The 23,353-nt window shown below is 48.9% G+C and overlaps 1 protein-coding gene across 2 annotated transcripts in view; it reads right to left on the bottom strand.

Annotated features, from left to right (window-relative positions):
• Window positions 1-3,368: 3,368 nt before the first annotated feature.
• Window positions 3,369-23,353, bottom strand: part of ABCC8 (ATP-binding cassette, sub-family C (CFTR/MRP), member 8) — a 95,987-nt gene continuing 76,002 nt past the window's right edge. For both annotated transcript variants that reach the window (XM_006892035.1, XM_006892034.1), the window contains 18 exons: window positions 23,052-23,189; window positions 21,476-21,601; window positions 18,439-18,538; window positions 17,982-18,223; window positions 17,721-17,887; window positions 15,580-15,649; window positions 14,857-15,014; window positions 12,996-13,088; window positions 8,565-8,667; window positions 7,930-8,043; window positions 7,449-7,569; window positions 7,188-7,318; window positions 6,240-6,318; window positions 5,902-6,010; window positions 5,456-5,559; window positions 4,626-4,759; window positions 4,010-4,072; window positions 3,369-3,506 (listed from right to left, as the gene is read on the bottom strand). In XM_006892035.1, the coding sequence (XP_006892097.1) occupies window positions 3,369-3,506; window positions 4,010-4,072; window positions 4,626-4,759; window positions 5,456-5,559; window positions 5,902-6,010; window positions 6,240-6,318; window positions 7,188-7,318; window positions 7,449-7,569; window positions 7,930-8,043; window positions 8,565-8,667; window positions 12,996-13,088; window positions 14,857-15,014; window positions 15,580-15,649; window positions 17,721-17,887; window positions 17,982-18,223; window positions 18,439-18,538; window positions 21,476-21,601; window positions 23,052-23,189 (2,190 nt within the window). The remainder of the gene's footprint in view (window positions 3,507-4,009; window positions 4,073-4,625; window positions 4,760-5,455; window positions 5,560-5,901; window positions 6,011-6,239; window positions 6,319-7,187; window positions 7,319-7,448; window positions 7,570-7,929; window positions 8,044-8,564; window positions 8,668-12,995; window positions 13,089-14,856; window positions 15,015-15,579; window positions 15,650-17,720; window positions 17,888-17,981; window positions 18,224-18,438; window positions 18,539-21,475; window positions 21,602-23,051; window positions 23,190-23,353) is intronic.

Below are 23,353 nucleotides of genomic sequence, written 5' to 3'. Positions count from 1 at the left end.
GGAAATCCAAATTTTCGGTAAATGTTCATTAAAATTATTAAAAAAAAATTTAAAAAAATCTGATAGAAGCCTTGGCCTTCCTCCAGACAATTATATGTACATTAATAGACGTAGAAGCGTTGTTCAACACTGCTGTTAATGCTAGAAGCGCTGGTCCAGAAGCTGGGGTAGTTCCATCTTTTTCAGTCCCACCCCAGCGTGCTAAAGGAGGTTTGAGTTATCCTGGGATTTTACCCACTAACCACTTACTTATTACCTCCTGAAAGGTGAAGCCTAATTTTTTGCCCCTTAGGTAATGGGAGGAGTCTTGGCAGTCTGATGAGTTAAGTGCTGGACTGCTTGCTAACCGCAAGCCGCTCTTAGGAGAAAGAGGAAGCAATCTGTTCCTTTTAAGATTTACATCCTTGGAAACCTCGTGGAAGGTCACGATTAATCGTTATTATTTCATAACTAATTTGATTTGATTTCTGTCAACAATTTTATCTTACTTGGATCCACAATTAACACCCTTGGTATCAGCAGTAAGGAAATCAGGAGACATATTGCACTAGGGGAGTCTGCAGTTAGGGATCTCTTCAAATTATTGAGGAGTCAGTCTGAGGACTAAAGTGTGTCTGATTCAGGCCATCTGATCACTTGCTATGTATCTGAGAGCTGGACAGTGCATAGGGATAACAGAAGAATTGATGCTTTCGAGTTGTGATGTTGGAAAAGGGTACTTAATATCCTGTGGACTGCCAAAAAACCAAATAAATACGTCTTGGAGAGGGTGCAGGTAGAATGGTCTTTGGAGGCAAGGATGATGAGGCTTTGCCTCACACATTTCAGCCATGTTGGTAGGAGGGGCTTAGAAGGGTAGAAGGTTGGTGAAGGAGAAGATACTCAACCAGGTGAACTGACATGGTGACTGCTGCAATGGGCTTTAGTGTGTCAGCAAGTGTGAAGATGACACAGGATAGGATCAGATCTGCTGTTCACAGGGCAACTATGACTTGATGGCACTTAGTAACAACAGTGAGAGGCACCTGGGTGTATTAGGGTTGGCTTGAGCATCCAGCTCTTGGCTGCAATATGGGTGATGTTTCCATTGCAGGTATCAGTCTAAGTTTGTCCTATGGTTGTACCCTAGATGGGGATCCCCAGTTCTCAGCTGGAAGGGAAACCTGCTATGTCTCTGTGGTTCGAATAGTAATGGCCTGGATACTGGAGATTAGAACCCTTAGGGAGGACCACCTGAAAATGTGGTGATTTGCTGCAGTGGCGACTTGCAACAGGGACTGGAAAGATGAGAAGTTGAGTGTGGGTCACCATGGAGGCAGGGTCTGATTTTCAAATTGAGTTTTTTCTCTCCTGTATCTGTCCTATTGAGATGATGAAGATGACACAGGATGGGGCAGGGTTCAGAACCATTGTTCACAGGGTTGTTAGGAGTTGTGGTTGACATGATGACACCTAACAACAAATACCCATCTGCAGTCAGAATGGGCCCTGCCACTCAAGGTAAACATGATTTTGCGCTCTATAACAGTTTTGTGTTTAGGATGACAAGGGGAAACCAGAATGAGTGGGGGCGGGGACACAGGGAGACACTGTTACAGTTGCTCACAGGCAACCACAGCTGTTATGAGAAAAGGAGCCTTGGAGAGACTCTGGGAGGTTAGGCCACGACGGCAGACACTTCTCTGGTTGAAAAAGGGCATCCTAGATGTTTTGTGGTCTCAAAGGGTAGAAACAGGACCCCAGACAGAAGAGGTAGGGTTTGGGTTCCCTTAGAGAAGAGTAAAGTCTAATAACCAGTGATGATCCACATTTGAGGGGTACCCAAGCCAAGGTTGGTGGATCAAGGATGGTAGGGTCTTAGCCATCAGGCCCTGCCCTTTCCCTCTAATGCCTCACATGTAAAGGATTCCTCTGCTGTTGGGAGGCCCCCAGTGAAGGGAGCTGTCCCTGAGGCCTCCGCTCTTTCTAGTCCTGGAGGGTAAGCCTCTTGTCCATAGGGTTCATCCTCCTACTCTGCTTCATTCATCTTTCCCAAATACTGCATTGGTCAGGTCACTTCCTTGTTCAAAGCACTTTTTCAGTTCCCTTTATCCATAGGTATATGTACCCCAAACTGTTCTGACATTAAGAGTTCTCTGACCTGCTGTTCCAGCCTTCTGCCCTCATCTCCCTTCCACCTCCATGACCAACCAGCACACCTAACTCATTCCCACTATCAGTCCTTGGCTACTGCTACCCTCACCTTCCTCATCTACCCTCCATCTAACTACTCCTCTCTCTGCCCAATGTAAAAAGCTGCCCCTTTCAGGCTTCACAGAACTCTCCCTCCTGAGGTCCTCTGGCACTGGGACATCCAGAGGAATCTATGCTGGGCTCTAGTCCAACTGAACTAGTAAATTATGATCCTAATCTCAAAGCCTAGAGGGATGACTTATGGCCAATAGTGAATGATAAAGTGATACGTGAACTGCCATTTTTTTGGTTGAGGGAAAGTGTGTACTCCTGTTTCATGATGCACATAGTCCGAGGACTGCTGTTGTTTTGGTCTTCCCAGTGTCTGGGTCTAGTATTTCCAGCCATCACCTGACCAACTTGTGGGATATGCACATTGCTCGCCCTGTGAAGAACTACCCTTCTCTCACTCTTAAGTATCTCTGCTTGGGGAACTATCTCAGTGGTTACAAACTGTGTAGTGGTAGGGATGTGACCCCTGTTGGTCCACTGAAATTCACATCTGAAATTTCTGCTGAGACATTTGGGGAAGGATATCTTTTTTTCTCTTGGGCTACTAATGGGACAAAATGTACTAATGTGACTGATCTACAAGTGGCCACTTGTCATTGGGGAAAGTAAAACATGGAACTCAGAAATGAGGACACATCCTACCACTAACCCTGGATCTAGCCATGCTTTAAGTAGTGCACCTCCTGGCAGTTTCAGTCATCTGAGACAATAAAGACCAGTTTTTGTTTGGGTCACTTTATACTGGGTTCTTGCCATCTGCAGCTGAATTACTGTTAACCCAGGTACCCCCAGGCCCCATCATTTTAACCCAAGAGTAAAAATGAGGACTGGGAAGTGGATGGTGCTGATGAGGCCTGACGCCTTATTATTTGATGAGATCTTTGTAAAACCCTATAGCTTTCACTGCATAGAGAAAGAAATGCACTTTTGCCCAAGGTCACACAGCTTCTAAGTAGGCCCAATACCAAAGCTAGGTTAGTCCTCGTGTACTCATGGTTTGCCCCTTACTCCCGCCCACCAGATTTGGGCCTCTGGTAAGAAAGAATCTCTTTATTTACAAGTGATTTACAGTTAGAAAACCCAGTTGAGAAGTGGGAGAGGATAGGAGTTTGGTGGCTGGCAAGTCACTTGTCTGCGCGAACAAAAGAGGCGAAGACACTGTCACTCCGGCTGAGCAATTTTTCTGGCTTGTCGAACTCAAGGATGGCACCCCGCTTCAGGACAATCACCAGGTCTGCGCTCAGGATGGTGTGCACGCGGTGCTGGGTGGTGGGAGAGCGGATGAGGTGGTAGGTCGGGGGAAGGGGAGGTGGGCAGCTGAAAGGCATCCCTACATCCTTCAGGGGGAGGTGATTACTGGCCAGCCTGATATCAGCTCTAACTCCCCTACCCAGAGATGACCAGGCCCTCTGTACCCCCAATTCTACCATTTTCTTGTTAAGTCTGTTTTGCTCCCACATTTAAGCCTCAAGATCCTGATTTTCCCTTGACATCCCCCTCCCAATTCTCATGGAGAAGTGACCCCAGCCTAGCTCAGAGGCTGGGGACAGAAGCAGGGCACTGGAACCTGGAGAAAGGGAGGGATGTGTCTGAGGAAGTCCAGATCTTGCAGCCCAGGTTCCCGGTAGCTCTCCGGGCTCCCTGCTCTGCATGTTTCAGGGCCCTCTCTCAATCCTCAGGTGCAGGTGAGGCCAGGGGCTGCCCACTGCTGACAACCCCACAGGTCAGTCCAGGTGTGCCTCCCACCCCATCACTGAATGCTTACCGCGATGGTGACCACTGTGCGGTCGGCGAAGGCCGTCATCACTACCTTCTGCAGGATGTTTTCCTGCCAGGGGGAGGCAGCAGCTATTAGCTCACTTGCCCAGTGGATGGGATTAGGCCTGGCTTCTGGAATGTGGGGCCCAGGTTTGTGGACCAGCTCCCATCTGACTCCAATCCTAGCACCACCTCCCCCTTCTACCAGACCTTAGTCTCCAGAGGTCTGACCAACATCCCAGTATTCAGAATCAGCTTGCCGGGAATTGAGCATGCGTGTATGTGGTGTGCTGACTGTGCATACAAGATGTACATGGTACATGTGGAGGTTTAGGGTTTTGTGTATGTTTGTTTGTCTGTGCGGTGTGTGGCTGTTGCAATATTATGTGGGTCTGTGTGCAGGGGGGTATGTTTGTGCATGTGTGTGTAATTGTGTCCTAAGACTGGGTAGAGTTAGGGGCCCCCCCAGCCTTCTTTGCACTCAATCTCTGTTGTCCTCTGGATATTAATGGTAACATGAGCTTCAGGATTCCTTTGTATAAGCTTCACTTTAAGATCCCATCAGCCACCTCCACACCACTTCCCCCAAAGTTCCCTGCCCCATAGATGTGCCCAGAACTGACCGTGGCCATGTCGATGGAAGCTGTGGCCTCATCCATAATGAAGATGCTAGTCTTCCTCACAAAGGCCCGAGCCAGGCAGAACAGCTGCCTCTGCCCCTGGCTGAAATTCTCCCCACCTTCCGTGATGATGGCATCTGAAAACATACCCAGGAGGGGGAACAGGAGTGAGGAGGGCAGATGGTATGGGGCTGGGGTGTTGAGAAATGTGTATATGCAGGTGTGTATTTGGGTGTATGTCAGTGAGTGCAGATGACTAGAGGGTTGCCACAACTCTAGGGGACACCATCTGCATAGATGATAATAAGAATGGGGTCTTCTGCGGCCCTGGACAGCACTGGGAGCAGGCATATGTGTATGTTACAGGTGTGTGGACCTTTCCTGGCTGATTCTCTGCAGCCAGTGTTCCAGGAGCTGCAGCAACTAGAGCAGGGCTCTACCAGCTTTCAGGAAGGCACAGGGCCTTCCCAGTCATGTCACTGAGTGACTGAGCCTGGATTTCCAGTGTGGATCTCCAACCTCAGGGAAGAACTGGGCAGATGGGTAGATAAAGCAGGGAAGTTCTGCAGATAGTATCATCCTAACACAGTCTTGCAATCTGGGCTCTCTAGAGAGCCCAGTGTGCCCCCGTCCACTCCTAAACCCTGACCAATTATGTGACCTGAGGCAAGTCAACTGACCTCTCTGGTATTAAATGAACTCTGGGCTCCTGCCAGAGTCCAGCCTTCGAACTCTGGGCTTGCCCAGGAGGTGAGTGTGAGGTTTCCATTCCCAGCCTCCACAGGGGTCCTTCAGAGCCTACCCAACCTAGTAATGCAGGTGGGAGTGGTTACCGAGACCTCCTGGTAGTGCCTTTACCACCAGCTTCAACTGGGCGATCTCCAGGGCCTCCCACAGCGTGCTGTCAGAGCATTTCTTCTCTGGGTCCAGGTTGAATCTGGAAGGTGACACAGAAAACCCCACTAGAGAGAGGAGCAAGGTCCCGGCTCCATCCTAGGAGACTCACACACAGTAGGTGAGGCTGTGAAGGAAGTACCAATATGGTGGCAGTGGATGAGGAAGGACGGTAGGACTGGTCTAGGCCTGATGGACAGGAGAGGGAGAGAGGGTACAACGTGGATTCTCTGAAGAATAGGTGCCAGCCCATGGGGCCCAGAGCCTGAGCAGGGCTGCTTGCCAAGGAAGCTGGGTCAACTCTATCCACTTCTTCACAGCCCAGATCCAAGGAGCCAAGCTGGGCACAGGACTCCAGTAGGACGGGCAGTGGAGCGGGACTCACCGGATGGTGCCGCTGAAGAGCACGGGGTCCTGCAGGATGATGGAGAGGCGTGAGCGCAGGGTGTGCAGTGGGAGTTTGGCAATGTCAATGCCATCAATGATGATTCGTCCTGCACAGAGACAATGTCACAGGTGGGACAATGAGAAGAGCAGGACTGGGGACCAGCGTCCTTGAGAGGAGGGAGGGGAAAGTATTGATTGCTGGGTCTCCTGTGTGATGTGTGACCATATGCCACGACTGGGGTCCTATCTGGGGCCTGTGGGTACTTGTGAGGGGATAACTACACAGAAGAATTGTGTGTTTGTGTGCATGTGTGTGGTAGAGAAGGCTGGCCTTACCTTCGAACATGTCCACCATGCGGAAGAAGGCGAGAGAGAAAGAGGACTTCCCACTGCCTGTGCGGCCACAGATCCCAATCTGGAAAGAGAGCAGGCATACCCTTGGGATTTGGGGGCTGCTGTGAGTGGAGGGATGCCCACAGTCCTAGCTCTGAGGGTGTGAGCAGGTGCCTCTCTTCTGATCATGGTTTTAATCAGCTTCTCTTTGGCCAGGGCTGGTCCCCAAGTTTTACCTTATTTCCTTCTGTGAGTATCATGAAGGGGACCCAAGAGCAGATGCAGGGTGTGTGTGCATGTATAGGGGTGCAGATGTCTGCTTGCCTGGGGCCTGGTGTAAATCTGGTTCCTGGCTGCAGGGGCACTGGTAAGTCTTGATGTGCAGAGGCATGGGAAGGAGGGCATGACGTGGCTGAGTGTGGAATGTAGGGACGTGTGTGTGCCCTGCCTGTACTTGAGTCATTGCTCTGGGTATCTAGTATCAACAGAAGTTAAGAGACCAATACAGAGACAGATGCGGTGACACTGAAGGATGTGAGCAGCAAGAACAGAGGTACAGCCAAAGGTCAGAAAGAGTGGACAGCCAGAGATACGACAAAGTGACAAGATGGAGACAAGAGCAACAGATGCAGAGACGGAAGCAGGCCAGTGAGGGAGGGAGTCAGTGTACTGGACAGGGGTTCACTCCCCAAGGAGCAGGGTGGCCTGATCCTCTGTCCTTCAGCCCTGCCGTGGAGTTCAGAGTGGGGTGCCCTGGGGAGAACCTCTGACCATTTGTAGGGGCTCTAACAAAGCCCTCCGAGTCAGTGGAGTCCCTGGTCTTTGGCTAGTGCCCTGACAAGGAAGCAGGCTCCGAAGGCAGCAGGTGAAGGGGAGGGTAAGGAGGGAGAGGAGGGCTGAGCCTGTCCCCGTGAGGGGCCTGGGATGGAGCTCACTGTCCTCATGTCTGACCTTCTGTCCTGGGGAGATGAGGGCATTGACGTGCTTCAGCACTGGCTTCAGGGAGCTGTCATAACGCACGCTCAAGTTCTGGATCTGGATCTTCCCTTGGTCTGGCCAGTTCTTTGGAATCAATGACGGTGCTGAGGACCAGGCTGGGGGTCAGCGAGTGCCCAGGTGTGCCAACTATCCTCAGGTTCCCTCATGATCCCCAGCCCAAACTCGCCCCTCCTCTGGGCTCTTCCCTGGAAGTCCTCCTCCGGTGGCCCTCACCCAGCAGTCCCTCGTAACTCTCTGCTTCAGTTTTCAGGAGCCCGTGGATACGTTTCACAGCCCCCAGCTGGATCTCCATATCCGCCAGGTTTCTCACCATCCAGTTCAGGTAGTTGGAGACCTGTAGGGAGAATGCGGCAGGAGACAGCAAGCAAAAGGCCAGATGATCCTGTCTTCAGCCACCAGGATGGCTCCTCTCACAGCTTGAGGGAGGGTAAGGGGCATGCTGCCCACCAACTGGCTGTTAAGGGTAGGTATTCTAGGAGAGGGGGGAGGGTTATGCATTTGGGTTCTTTCCCACCGCCTCTTGAGCTTGGACTGGGTGAAGAGGGACCAACCACTCCTGCCCCCATGGGGCCTCTGGCATCTCATTCCAAGAAGCTTAGGGTATGGTCTAGGGGTGCTTTGGTTGGGAAAGGTGCCCTGGGATTGCCTGAGTGCTGGTATGACCCTCCGATGTCATGGTCCACTGTGTACTCACCATGAGGGCATAGGTGAGGCCCAGGCCCACCAGGCCAGCTGACAGCTCCCTGTGCAGGGAGTTGGAGATGGAGGTCACAGCTGCAATGAGGACCACGCATGCACCGATGTACTCCTATGGAGGGAGAGGAGCTGGCCTGGGGTCAGAGGCTGGGCCCAGAGGGCCTCCACCCTGCCACATACTCATTGCCCAGCCGTGGTCAAACCCCAAAGTGTGCCAGCTTACATGTATGTCTTCAGAACAAAGAGGGGCCACAATGAGACATAATTATGTTTCCCTACACCCCCCACTATCTGCACACACCTACACACATGCACCTTATCACCTGGTTCACACGTGGTCACTGTATGTGTCACATAACTCTCCTCAGACATACATTCATCACAGTTACACACAACGAACCATTCTTGCATACACCTTAAGCAAGAATATGGGCAAAACGGGCTCAGGTTGATACTAGGAAGACCAGAGGGGCTAGGGAGGAGGGCTCAGTGTCCACTGGGCATACAGACAATGTGGGGGCCTTTCCCCTTTCCCTTCTCCATATCTGACCCATAACTGGCTCTTGCTCTGACTCCACATCACTATCAGAATCCCCTGTTCTGGGACCCAGAGTCAGGGTGGGAAATGCTTGCCATTCGAACTTCCAGCCATCTGTTGGCAGCGGTAAGAAAGAGGGAGGCGATATTGTTGGAGTCTGTGTATTCGAGGAGCTTCTTCTGGAATCGGGCCTCATACCTGGAGGGAAGGTGAAGAGACTCAGAATGAGTAGTGCTGGGGTCCACAAATACCCCAGGCCTCTCCCTGCCTACATAAGGGGACCATGTAGGTGTCATCAGTCCCCAAACATGCCATCTCTGCCACCTAACAAATGCTCTTCCTCTCTGGAATGCCAACTCCTTTATTCTTGTTCAAAGAGATCAAGAAACAGAAGCAAACCAAATCCACAGATTTAATTTCTGAATAGATTCTGATAGATTCTACATCAACCCTGTAGGACAGATCAGAACTGCCCACAGGGGTTTTGTGACTAAATCTTCACTGAAGCAGACTGTCACTTCAGCTGAGTGGCTGGCAGATTTGGACTGTCAACCTTTTGTTTAGCAGAGAATTCTTTAAGTGATCAAGAGTCTCCTTCAAACTCTTGGTTTTTAATCCAAGGCCTATTATTCTCTCCAGGTCTTCCCTATTACAATACAGGACGACTCCATTCATCTCATTGCGTAGGCCAGAACTTAGGAATTATCCTTAATTCACATCTAATGTATCATTAAGTATTCTTATTTTTTACCTCAAAATAACTCTTGGATGTGCCCATTTCTGTCCACCACAAGCTCTCACCTCAACTATTGCCTCAATTTCCAAACAGACCTGCTCTCTTCTTCTTCTTATCCATGAAGCAGCCAGCATCACCTTTCTGAATCACAAACTGTATTATCAATCTCCCCTGTTTAGAACCTCAACCACTCCTCATTGCTTTAAAGATAGAGTCATCTCTTCACCAGAAGCCTGTGAGATCCAGCCCTTGCCAGCCTCTTCCCCATGCCACGAGTTCTCTGGTTTACTATGCTGCAGCCGTTTCCAGTTTGTGACACTGACACATTCTTCCCCACCCCAGGGCCTTTGCACATGTTGTTCCTGCTGCCTGGAATGCTTTGCCCCTTGTTATTCACAAGGCTGACTCCATCTCAATCTTTAGGGTTTACCTTGACTGGTGCTTCCTCTGAGGGGAGGACACTACCTTGCCTAACGTACATCTCTTATATCTATCTGAAGCCTGGTTTGTTGTTTTTAACCCCCGCCCCCGCCCCACCCCCTTCTAGTGTACCGTCGAATTGGATCTGACTGGCACAGAAGGAGATTGCCCCTCCTTCTCCAGTACACCTTTGGGATTGCAGTGCAGCTTCTTGCCACTCACTAGGGCACCAGAGTTGTTTTTAAATTTCTCTCTTTTTTTGGTCTTTAGCAATACTTCATTTCTTTAGCGGTTTCCGATCCATCGCCTTCTTTAGGCTGTAAACTCCAGAAGACCACAATTATATGTCTATTTGTTTACCAATGCATTTCCAGAATCTGACATACTATAATTAGTCGATGAATGAATGGAATCTCCCCTGACCCTCTAAGATAGATCTCTCAGTTCAAAGAATGCTGGAAGACTCTTTCCTGATGTTGTTGTTATATGCTGTCAAGATGCTTGTCACTCACAGCAACCCTAGTACATTCGCCCTGAAACCTGCTCTATCCTGTACCAACTCTACTGTCTCTGACACATCTACTCTCATTATCCCAATCACTGTATTAATCCATCTCATCGATGGTCTCCCTCTCTCCGTCCCTCCACCCTTCCAAACATGATGTCCCTCTCCAAGGACTGGTCCCTCCTTGCAACATGCCCAAAGTATGTCAGACAAAGCCTCAGAATCCTTGCCTCCAAGGAGCAGCCTGGCTTCACTCTCTGTAGGAAAAACTTTGCTTGTTCTCCTGGCAGTCCATGGTATATTCAATACTCTTCTCCAGCACCACAGCTCAAAGGCATCAATTCTCTTTCTAACATCCCTAGTCATTGTCTAGCTTTCTGATGCATAGCAAGCAATTGTGAAGACTATGGCCTGGATCCAGACTGATGTCACTGCTTTTCAGTATTCTGGAGAGGTCCCTGACAGCTGACTTTCCCAATGCAAGTCATCTCTTTATTTCCTTTATTGCCGGTATCAAGAGTGTTGATTGTGGAGCCAAGCAAACTAAAGCTGTTAACTATCTCAATTTCTTCACCATTAATTATGATGCTGCCACTTGGCCCAGGAGTGAGGTTCTTTGTTTTCTTGATGTTGAGCTTCAATCCATATTGAAGTCTGCAGTCCTTGATCTTCTGCAGCAAGCGCTTCAGGTCCTCCTCAGTTTCAGCAAGCAGGGTTGTGTCATCTGCATAAGGCAGGCTCTTGATGAATCTTCCTCCAATCCTGATGCCACATTCCTCCTCCTCATGTTTTCACCACGTTCTCTTCTTTGTTACTGTGCATAGATGTGAGAGGAGGAACTCTCTGGCCAACCTGGGTTCCTCACATCTCTTTTTTTTGGCTGCTTCCTGAGACCTGGCTGATTTGAGTGGCGCCTTAGAGGAAGGAGTCAGGATCCCTTGTTTGATAATAAAGGAAGAAATGGTGAAAAGTTTTAGCATTTCTGGGTCTGAAGACTGAACTCAGGGCACTCAGAGGGACACAGGATGTGTCCTTTGGGGCACTGTCCTGTCATTGTCAGAAGGTGTGTTTGCTCAGCTTTGATTATTTCTGAGTGGAGAGTGTGTATCTGAATTATGCATGTGAAGGGGCTGGCGTGAGTATGAGGTGTGAGAGTGTGACTGCACAGCCAAGAGGTGGATGTGAGAGTGAGTGTGATGATGTGTCTGGGGTGAGTGTGAGACAGTCCATACGAAAGGTTTACGTGTATGTTGAAGATGTGTGTGAAGTGACAGAAAGGCCTTGAGCACTCAGTAGCTGTGGGCCCTGTGTGAGTGACAGGAGCATCTGAGAGACATGTGACTGATCTGAGGAGCGGCTTGTGCAGGGTGATGTGTGACCTGGGAACTTCTGAGTGTGAGACTGTGTCTGAGGAAAGAACCCCAGCTCGGGAGCCATGCAGAGCCAAGTGGGAGCGTGAGCATCAGTACTTCTGGCTGTGTCAGGATCAAGATGCCTCCCCAGAGGGCTGAAATAATCTCTGGAAAACACTGATCCAAGTACTGAGCACTCCTAAAACACTCTCTGTAAATGTTCATTAAAATTAAGAAAATAAATTAAAAAAAGTAGGGTCTCTGAAGAATGACCTGAAGGTTCTAAACTCAACACCAGTACTGTCTATGTGACGGAAGCCCCCATGGGGTGAGAAGAGGCTTCAGTGCTGCTCTGGGGTGTGGACTAGACCTGGGATCCTCTTGCAGGGCTGCTGCTGGGATTTGGAAGGTGGGGGTGAGGGTGGGGGGAAATACAAGCCACGCTGGACTCTTAGCTGGTCTCTGATCCCTGAGGTTACTTGTGGACATGGGGCTTGGTGTCTCATGGCCATGGCCACACGCAGCAACTATGCCATTCTAAAAATAACCTAGAATCACTCTCTGGGGGAGGCTTAGACACCAGAGCCTGGGTCGAGGGGCTCTAGTCTGTCCAATTAGGGGAGAGATGTGCTATAAATCAAGTGGAGGCTAGATCACAGACCACTCCCAGGCAGCCTCAGATGTCCCTGTCCAGCCCAACGTCACTGCCCAGAGTGGTGGGAAGATGGCATGGTCACTGACATTTTTGGGGGTCAATTCCTCCAGCCAGGTGTACTCTTTCTTACCCATTCTTTGAATTTCAGCTTCAATGACACCTCCTCCATAAAGCCTTCCATGACTGCCTCTCTTCTACATATCACAACTTGTGGTGGATCCCACTTCTCAATGTACTTGTCAAGTGGGTCTGCCCTGGTCTGCTGAGAGTTTGACGTTCAGAACCTTCAGGGTGAGAGATCACCTGCCTCATCTCTGTCCTTTTAGTGTCTGGGGTGGGGTTTAGCATATGGTAGGAGCTCAGTAAACAGAATGAACAGCTCGGTTCAAGGGTGGGCTTTGTAGGACTTGACACAGAGAGGTTCTACAACCACCTTAAGCCTCAGTTTTCTTGACTGTGAAACAGAAATAATAATAGTGCAGAATGAAGGAGATTGGCATGTTAAGTTCTTGGCAGTTTGGCATACAGGACATTCTCGATAAAGGAGATCACACGCAGGGCTGACCTTTGTGAGCGAAGGGCCTTTCCAGCATTGTCCTAGCCTTGCTGTCTGCCTTAGTTCATACACGCCCTGGGTTTGTCTGTAGGACTGGAGTTTTTCTCTCTGGGGCTTCTCGTGTATCATGGCCCCCTGGCTGGCCCCTCTGGTGGAGATTATGGGATCTTGGGATGGAAAGGCTGGAAGAGGTGTGCTCTGGGCCTCATGAAGTGGAACCCGAAGAATGAAATCTAATGGCCTGTGACCTTGGCCCCCATCCATACTCCACCTCCCACCTGAGAAGGCATGTGGACTCATACCTGAAGGCCCGGATGGTGGTGAGGCCTTCCACAGTTTCAGCAAAGTGCGAGAGTAGCGGGAGCTGGGTGATGTCATCTAACTGCTGCAGGTCCCTGTGCCGTGGGAACACAGTGGAATGGTTAAGAGGGGAGTCTCAGGACTCTGCCTGTTGGAAGCCCAGATCTACTCTCTATGTGTGTGTGTGCGCGTGCACACGAAAATGAATTAACCTTTCTAGGCCTCAGTTTCTTCCTCTGTGAAGAGGTACCACTCCATGGAGCTATAGTGAGGGGAGAGCTAGACATTTATGGAAGATTAACTAGCGATAGGAACTGGCATAGTTATCTTGAGCTCACCCACCTCACCACATCTCTTCCTAGCTGTATGTATATGCTGCATGACCTCACTCCATGGACTGGTAGGCCTAGTTCCATTTTACAGGTAAACAACCTGAGCCTTGAAACAGTTGGGCAAAGGTCCCAAAGACCAAAAGCAAAGCTTTCAATGTAGTGCCCGCCCCATCCCTAACTTCAGTAGGTTTCTTTACATCTGAGGCCTGGATCTGAAGAGTTTCATGGGGAAGAAAAGCCAGCAGTTTCCACAGCAACAGAATTCCCTCCTGCTCCCTTTAGCTACACCTCAACAAGTGAATTAATTCGGGGTGGGTGGGGGAGGTTGGAATGGAGGAAGCATCTTCCCACAAACTGGCTCCAGCATGAGTAGCAGGGAACAGAGATGGTCCTTTGGTAGGAGAATTTGCACAACAGCTCATTCAGGGTTTTAAAAGCCACGGCAATTTTGTGAGTATCAGCGCGGTCTGTTCCACACGGGTGCCAGGGGACGCCGAATCACACAGGCAAAAAGCCATTTTCACAAGTGTTGACCCTCGTGGGTAGAGTGATTATGGTTAAAATGGATCTGAATTTAATTATTATTGTGGCTAATGAGCATTTTGTCTCCAATTTCTAGCCAACTACATGCTCTGGGGAAAGGTACTTAACCTTCTAGACCACAAAACAGAGTAAGAAAGACATTTTACATCACCAATCAGTGTACACACACCCACGCAATGAAAACAAAAGTTTCATGAAGAGAAGCTTACTGTTACTATGCGAATACAGCCCGGTGTTCTCTATTTTATTTCATTAAACACACACACTCGCACCCCAAAACAAAACAAAAACCTCTATGCTAGATGAGTACCACAGCACTTATTTCCTGACTCACTAACTGGCAATTTGAGAAACATGGACCTTAAGGGTCTCTAGACTGTCCTCTACAATCCTTTGAATTTATGAGTTAAACAGAATGACTCCCAGAAAGAACCTCATAGAGGATGTTTCTAGAAGATTTTGAGTAGGAAAGAGGTGAATGTGGCTAAAAAACTTGTGAGGGTCAATGTGATCAATGAGGATGGCTGTGAGAGGCTCCCCCACGTCAAGGCTTCCTGTGTCAGGTGGCCTGAGAGGTGTGATTTGTATAAGAGCCCCGTGTCAGTGCACTCTCATCTCCACTCCCCATGATTTCACCCATTAGCAGTCAGCCTGGCCACTGGAATCATACAACCTTCCAAGAAGCAAAATGTAAAAAAAAAAAAAGCATAAACCTGTGTGCACCCTGGTCTAGTAATTATAATTCTGACCATAACTCCTGAGAAAATAATTCTGATATTGGCAATGGGGTGTGTGTATGTGTGCTAACAGATGGTTTTATCAGAACAGCTGAATATAAATATTTCTATTTTTTCTCCCTGTCAAAAATGCTGTGCTCCTTTTATGATACTGATTCTAGTCAAGGTACAAAGTGCTCATTGCAAAGCCCCTTCCCCCACCCCCCACCTCACTGCCCCAAACCACCAAGCCGGGCAAAGGCGGCCTTCACCTGGATGCCACCCGGAAGTACTTCTGGATGAAGTAGCACACCACGGCCAGGGGGAAGAGGGCCACGAGGAACATGGGTGTGACATAGGAGATGACGGCCAAGGCTGAGACACAGAGCAGGGTGGATCGGCTCAGGCACTCCAGCGTGGATGGGATGTGCTGGGGGAGCAGAGAGGCAGGGAGCGACGTGAAGTCTGGGAAGAAGGACCTAAGGGAATTCTCAGCATTCTGAGGGATTTCTGTTCCCACCTGGAGCACCTTGCTCAGTTAAGGAGGCATGCTCTTCTTGGATTAGTGCACATTTCAAAGCAGCCATGAAGCCAAGTCCGGTGCCTCAAACCCTTGAACTTCTAATTCCTTTCTTCACTTAAAAGTCCTATATGTTTGCATTCAGTTATGTTCAGTGCTAGCTACTGTCATATTTTACTCCTTCGCTATATTACAGGCACATCTCCACCCCTCCAGCTACTGTAAGCTCTCTTAGGGCAAGGACCTGGACTTCTTTCTTTCTTTTTTTTTTTGCCATCTACCATACTAATAAGCTAAAGACTGGGGTCTCAACGTGGTCTAGGTTCCCTCAGCCTTATTTCACATCTCCAGAGACCCTGAGAGGAGCACTAGTTCTCCCCTCAGACTCTGATCACCCAATCTAGGGAACCCAGCATGAGATAGGAAAGCCCCTCTGGTCCAGCTTGTCTCTGAGCTGGGCCACCATTCTGTATACCTGGTCGATGGTGTTACAATCAGATGAAAATCTGTTCAGGATACTTCCGAGGGGTGTGGTCTCAAAAAACCTAAGAGACAACCAGAAGCGTAGTTACTCATTCCTTTACTCATTTGCTTCCTGTTTATTGAATGAGAATGGCTATTTGAGTGTCTCTGGAGTCATCAGCTGAACATCCAGGAAGCCAGCCCTGGCTCCCCAAGGTGGGGAGCTTGCCTTCATAGTTGTGCAGCCAGATCTCATGTCCCTGAGAATTCCTGCAGCCACCCAGAGGGCTGCTAACCCCTGAGTAGTCTCTCTCACGGCTATATGTGACTGCTTCCACTCTCACAGCTCCTAGATCTGTCTGACTCACAGCACCTGTCCTCCGAGGGACACACAGTCCTCTGAGGGACAAGCTGCCAGGGGAACAGGACCCTGGGGACAGCCTGTCGGCTGGCTGACCCTTCGAGGCAAATCTCAATGTCATCACTTGCTGTGAGTAAGAGTCAGCTCAAGCTCAACAAGAGAACTCCAAAACCACAAATCTGAGGCATGAAGAAGAAAAAGAAACTTTGAGGCTGCCCTGGTAGACCAGAGGCAGCACATGGGGCTGAAATGTGCTGATGGTGACGGCTGACCTCTCTGCCTAGTGTGTTTTCTTGTTTGTTTTTTAGTAGGAGCTCTGGTGGCCCACTCCCTAGGGAGTTGTGCTGCGAAACCAAAGGCTGGGCCTCTCTGGCAGTTCGAATCTCTAAGCTCCTTAGGAGAAAGATGGGAAATTGCCTCCTGCATCATTTACCACCTTGGACAATCAATGGATGGTCAGCTATGAGTCAGTTCTGACTTGACAGCAATGTTGTTGTTGTTAAGTGCTGTCGAGTCATAGATGACTACTGGCGACCCTATGAATGAAAGACCTGAACATGTGTATAACTTTCATCAGGACAGCAATGAGTTTTTAAAACAATTTTGGGAGCAATTTTAGGTTTAAAAATTTTTGGAGCAAAAATGAGTAGAAAGTAGAGTTCCCATATATTCTCTTCCTCCTGCATATTGTTTCTGTTATTAACATCTTGCATCTGTGGAATATATGTTAATACACTATTATTAACTAAAGCCCATAGTCTGTATTAGGATTCACGCTTTGTCTTCTACAATCCAATGGATTTTTACAAGATGATGCAAATGGTTAAATGCTCAGCTGCTAACCGAAAGGTTGACAGTTTGAATTCACTCAAACGCACCTTTGAAGAAAGGCCTGGCAATCTGCTTCCCAAAGGGTCACAGCCCTGAAAACCTAATGGCGTTTTAAGGTATTACTGGCTAGCACGTGGGGTCGCCCTGAGTAAGAATTAGCTCAAAGGGCAGGGAGTTTATGGCTTCTGGTAAATACATCGTATCATGTGTCCCCCTTTACAATATCCTGCAGAACCATTCATTGCTTTTAGAACACCATAGCTCCATCTCTTTTTTACCTCTCCCGTCTGACCCCTGGGAACCACCAGCTTTTCTGTGTGTCTAGCTGGAAGCCTGTTCGGCTGAATGACTGTTTCTTCCAGCCTCCTGCACTCAAGACATTTCACACACCTGGGATCCCTGGATCCTTCCCACTAACCTTTGGTCAAAACTCCCAGCCAGATTTGTTGCTGTGGATGCAACTCTGACTTCTCAGCCACCCCAGTAAGTGTTACAGAGTAATCATCCATGGGTTACAGAGTAAAACGGCTTCATAACACATTCTTAGCCCTGGTGGTGCAATGGTTAAATGCTTGGTTGCTATAGAAAAGGTTTGTGATTTGAACCTCGCAGTGGCCTGATAGAAGAAAATGCCTGGCAACTTAATCCCATAAAGATAAGAGCCTAGAAGACCTACAGGGCAGTTTCCTGCCTATAGGATCCCTGAAGATGGAAATGACTCAAATGTACTCAACAACAATGCAGATTGGATGCAGACTGCCAGGCTTTTCTTCCATGGTATCACTTGGGTCTGAACTGCTAGCTTCTGAGTTAATTATCCCAAAGCAAGCTGTCTGCACATTCAGGGAGTGACAGATGTCATATATCCCCATCTCACAAATGGAAGAACTGAGGCTCAGAGAACAAGGATGGGCTCACAGCATCATCAAAGCAGGGGGCTGTGGAGGTGGTGGTGGTGGTACCTCATGGGGGCCAGGATGATCCGGTTCAGCAGGCTGCGGTGCAACCTCTTTGCCACCTTCAGCCCCGTCCACTCGACAGTGACAGATGTGACAAGGCATAACACGATGCCCAGACTGCAGAGCACTGTGAACACCATGGCGTAGACTGTCTGGTCAAGGGAGCACTCCTGGGCCAGGCAGAGAACAAGGCGGGTCCCCAGGCTGTCCGCCAGCTCGGCACCCACCCCCACCCAGCCAGTGCTGTGGGGCAGCCAGCAACACCTGGCTAAGGGAGCAGTTCCTGGTCACGGGGCTCAGGCTCAGGGAACTGTCGGTCCACTTGGCCAGCCAGTAGTCAATGGCCACCAGGACCATGTGTTTGAGCAGCTGGGAGAAGATGAGCAGTGACAGGAGGAAGATACCCGCGGAGGACAGATACTTGGCGCAGGCTCGCCATGGGATCTTGGCGCGCTGGTGCAGCAGTGACGACAGGCTGTCCTCCTCCTCACTCTCGGCCACCTCCTCTGTAGCCAGAGAGACCCACCCTCTGGCCTCACATTCCACATCCCTCTATGGATGACCAGAGGGTACTCTGTCCCCACTTACCCAGCCAGGGTAATTGAAACATATAGGGATTTATCCACAAAGGCTCACTAACTCACCGAACCCAGGACCCCATGGTTGATCAGGCCTCACCTCGGCCAGAATCTCACATCACATCTAGCCCCGCTGTTGGTACCTTCTTCCTCTTCCTCATCTTGCAGAAGGCCATCTCTGGAGGACATGGTCCGGGGCAGCCCCTGGGATGACTCTGTGGCCTTTCGCTCTACGACAGTCTCCTGAAAGACAGATGCAGTAAAGCTAATGTCCTCAGGGTATACAGACAGACACCGTGAAGGAGAATGGGAGGCAAATGCCAATGTGGCCAACCAGTGCAAGGTCTCCATGCTGGCCCTGCCTGAGGTGAGTCCACAGCAGTGCTGGGATGGGCCAGTCCTGCTCTGAGCCGGGGTATGCCAAGCCTTGGACTAACCTGGCTTGGGCACTGGCCATCTGGACTCTGAGTACCTAAAGCCATGGGATTACCTGAGGAGGGAGGAACAACTAAGATATGGGGCTCCTGGCTAAGCCCTTTCCAGCATGATGAATATGACCACCTTGTAGAGTTCAGAGGGTGAGGGTTAGACAGAGGTGAGGACAAACAGCCTGAGGTTAGAGGTCAGGGGTGGAGGTAGGCAGACTGCAGAAGCAAAGGTTCTAGGGTTCTACTAAGGGGGGCAGCCTAGGAGTCAGCAGTCCAGGTTCTAAATCTGACTGATCACTCGCAGCCCCTCTCCTAATGATCACTGAGCTCCATTATGTACCAGGAACATTGCTAAGAGCTCCAAACACTATTTATTCCTCATGGCAACCTAGGAAGTTTGGTTTTATTGCCTGCATTTTATTGACTGGTAAACTGAAGATCAGAGACCATGAACTGTGGAGCTGGGATTTGAGTCCAAGTCTGTTATTAAGCCTATTCGTGGGCAGCTGTACACAGCCAGGCACCAGGCTCCGGAGAAAAGAGAAAAGGAAAAGAGAATCCAGGCCACGTCCTCAAAATCCCCCTAACTGTAGCTGGGAGACACCACCAACCTGAGAAACCTCAAGGACAAGATCTTCTTATGTATACACAAGACTAACTTTCAGATTACAAAGCATTTCACACTCAGCAGCTGAATCTCAGGTGGCCTGAGCAGGTGGCATTTCACAGAGGAGGAACCTGAGACCTAGAGAGGCCACTTAGACAGGGCTAGGAGCCAGCTCCCTGTGGTACACAGGGTGCCTTCTGAGACACCACACTTTCTACCTTTCCTCTCTGCGATACCTGTCACCAGGGTCTGCTTCCCACCAGTAGGATACTATTCCCCTCAGGTCTGAGTAGTGAGCTGATGAGGCTGAACTGACTGCATTTTAGCAAAGGACACTTGGTCTCAATGGACACAAAAGTCTTCAAAGAATTAATTGAACAATGGAATTATAGGCGTAAAGAAATGTACTTTGTGGGGTATGAGGATTTTACCCCGAGTAGACAGGTCCCAAGGTACAGAAGTGCAAAGGTAACAGTCTGAAGACTAAAGTGCACCAGATTCAGGCCATACTCTTATCAATCACTTAGTTGGACAATGAATAATGATGACAGAAGAACAGATGTCTTTGAGTTGTGGTGTTGGTGAAGATTACCAAACTCCCATGGACTGCCAAAAGAACAGATAGTTCTTGGAGAAGGTGCAGCCAGAGTGTTCCTAGGAAGTAAAGATGTAAAGCTTCATCTTTCATACTTTGAGCATGTTGCTAGAAGCTATTCCTTGAAGTGGGACATTGTTGTTGTTGTTGTTATGTGCCGTCGAGTCGTTTGCGACTCATAGCAAAGTGGGACATTACTCTTGGATAATTTTTGGTCAGTGAAAGAGATGAAGACTCTCAATGAGATGGACAGGCCCAATGACTACAGCAATGGGCTTAAGTCTGTTGGAGTTGATATGCATAGCAGGACAGGACAGAGTTCCTGTCTACTGTTTATAGGGTTGCTATGAATTATACTCAACTCGATAGCATCTAACAACAATAACAAAAGATAAGTCCTACATTTTTAAAAAAGCTTATTTCCCAGGCAGCTAGCTGCCTCTTGGGCCCTGAATGAACCAGGAAAAAGCCCTGCCTTTCTGATGCCTGAGAGAGAAAGTGTCAGTGTAAGTCCTATTCCCTCCTCCCATCACTCCAGGATGCATCTCTGATGCCTGGGACGAGGAATGGTGACTCTCCCAAGGTCTTTAACTCATGGCTAATGAGATCTACCAAATGGACTACGGAGGCAAGTGCCATTGGGAACAAAACCATGTGTGTCTTGCTCATTCCTTCCCACTCATTAGCAAACAGCAGCACCCCAACATCTCAGTTGGAAACCACTTCTCCACTATTCTTAGTCTCCACGATCCCGGTGGGGCTGGTCATTCTCCCTGACTCTATGGTACACACGTGAACCTGGACTGGCCAATCACCATACTCCACAGCCTTAGTCACTGTGATTTATTGTTCAGAGATGGGCACATGACCAAGTTGGCCCAGTAAAGAATCTGTCCTGGGACTTCTGCTGAACTGAGAAAGAAACACTCTCCTTCTAGCTCTTTGTTGAGCTTGGGGCAGGGAGAATGTAAACTGGATGCCCATTAATAAGAAGCTAATGTACAAGAAGCTGAGTCAAGAGATGCGGGCAACAGACACCTGAAGGCATGTTTGACAGCTAAGATCCACCTGAAGCTATGTCGTATCTGGAATTTCTAATTTATTGTGCCAATAAATTGTTGAACTGATTCTCTGAAACATGTAACCAAACAGTATCTATTTCAGGATAAGGGAGCTCTGATGACATAGAGAATCGCACTGTTAATCCAAAGGCTCTGCATCTCCAGAGGTTGGAATCCACTAGTGACTTCTCAGCAGAAATATGGGCAGCGTCCTCCTGTGGGGTTTATAGTCCTGGAAGTCCAGAAGAGGGTCCCCGTGTGTTAGCTGATGCAACAGCAGTGAGCTTATTTCAGGCTAACGGGCAGGTTCTGTGGCCTGGGGAGCTGACAGAGGTACTGGCTCCCTTCTGCCAGGAGTAAGTTCACTGCCAGCTCCAGTATCTGTTCTTTGGAGGCTTCCAGGGCCAGAGAAGGTGAAAGGCCTTTAATGAGTTCAGGTTCCTCTGGGGATGGTTGGCTGCCTACCCCACAACCCCAAGGGACACTCACCTTCTCCAGTTCTTGGTCCTGCCGGTTCATGAGAGTCTTCCAGTGCTCAAAGAGCTGGCACTCAGACCTCTGGAAGTCCTTGAGTGTGCCCTCCCTCTGGATGGTGCCATCCTTCATGGCAATGATCTGAAAAGGCCGACATGAGCCCAGTCCAGGGGCTGGCTAGGTAAGAGTACCATAGCCACCCTTGCTTGACTTAAGAGTTAGACGTGGGGGTGCACACAACCTTTTCCTCACCACAACCAACCTCTGGCTTCCCACTGCAGAGGTGATGACCTATCCTTACCAGTGTCCTCCCAGGATTCAGAATTTGGTACAAAAGGGCTAATTCTCAATGATGTCTACTGGCTGATAAGGGGTTTTGTATGGCAAAATAGTGCATGATCCCCAAGCTAGCTATTTACTTTCAAGGATTCCAATCAGCAGTAGTTGTTCTCAAACACTTAATGGATTAGTTGCACGCTACTCTTAGTTACTCTTGATGGTAGATCTGGTTGGTTCCACCTATGCTTAGGAGAACTTTTGTTGGCCAAGTCTATGTGGCTACACCTTTTTGAAATCAAGAAAACTTGTTTCATTTGAAAGTCTCAGTGCTACCATCATTTAGACAAGTCTTTCATTCTGACACCCACCGCTATTCCTTTCACTCACACCCACCTCACACTGAGGTTTGAGAAGAATTGCCTGAGAGGTGTCGTGACTGACACCTTGTGTCCCGGGCACCTCTGGGTCTGCTTTCTTTAGACTTAGGATTTACCTGAACTGCCTCACTCAGGGCACCACAAAAGCTCAGAAATGAACCCTTTGCATTGACTTCGGTTTTATGATTTGGATTTTTCCTTTTGATCGTGTTCATATGGGAGTTCTCATCACATATGGTTTTACTTGGACAAGGTCATTTGATACAGGCTTCAAACTCAAGGGAGCAGATCTCAAATTTTGCTGATCAGGGGCAAATGGACACAGGCAGTCAGGCAAGACCAGATTCCAAGTTCTGTGATTTACATTTAAAAATTTAAGCCCTTTGAATTAATCTAAGTCTACATACTGAATATTATAGGAATTTATTTAGTAAAGGCTTTCACAAAATTGCATTTTATTGATTATATTGATGTTTTTGCTACTATTACCATTCTTTATGGTAATTTCTAAAGAATCTTTATTTTCCATATACTCCTAACTGAAATAATACACTTCTGGCAAGTTTGAGGGTAGAAAGTCTGAGGGTAGAATGGCTTCCTTCCAAATGACAACTCCCCAAAGTGAGAGGGTGGACGTCAAATGGCAGTGCCTGCTTTCTTCTGACTGGAGGCCAGCCTTAGGTGTATGCACAGGGGCCACAATCCAGGCTGGGGAATGTCCATGGACGTAGGTGATAACGTACTCCCAGCTTCTGCATGGTCTCCCTAAACTGTCCCGTGTAATTCTGCCCACTGTGCATGAAGCCGTCAATGCTGGTTTCTTCTACTTCACAGTCCTCCTGATTGCTACCTATACCCCTGGCTGACTTGTTTCCAGATGCCTGACTGCCCACTCCTCATCCTTCCATGTCCTGATCCCACTGAGGACTCCTCACCCAATCTGCATGGGGCAGGTACTGTAGCTTGTGGGTCACTAGGACCACTGTCCTCTTATCATCCCGGAGAAGCTCCAGAATTCCAGCCTGCATCAGGTGGTCACTCAGATGGATATCCAGAGCAGAGAAGGGGTCATCCTGGGCAGAGAAAGGAGGGCAGAATCAGGTATGGGAAGCAGGGAACAGTGAGTGTTATAAAACCAACCAGATTTGTACTTGTTCTGACCCAGGACCTGATACTAATCCCTTGTGTGGCTTTTGGACAGCTCATCTCTTCTTTGGAGATCTTATCTACCTTACCT

Source organism: Elephantulus edwardii, unplaced genomic scaffold (assembly GCF_000299155.1).
Source record: "Elephantulus edwardii isolate Elephantulus edwardi_28Jun2011 unplaced genomic scaffold, EleEdw1.0 scaffold00109, whole genome shotgun sequence".
NCBI classification, from domain to species: domain Eukaryota; kingdom Metazoa; phylum Chordata; class Mammalia; order Macroscelidea; family Macroscelididae; genus Elephantulus; species Elephantulus edwardii.
This window is presented reverse-complemented; position numbering and strand designations above follow the sequence as displayed.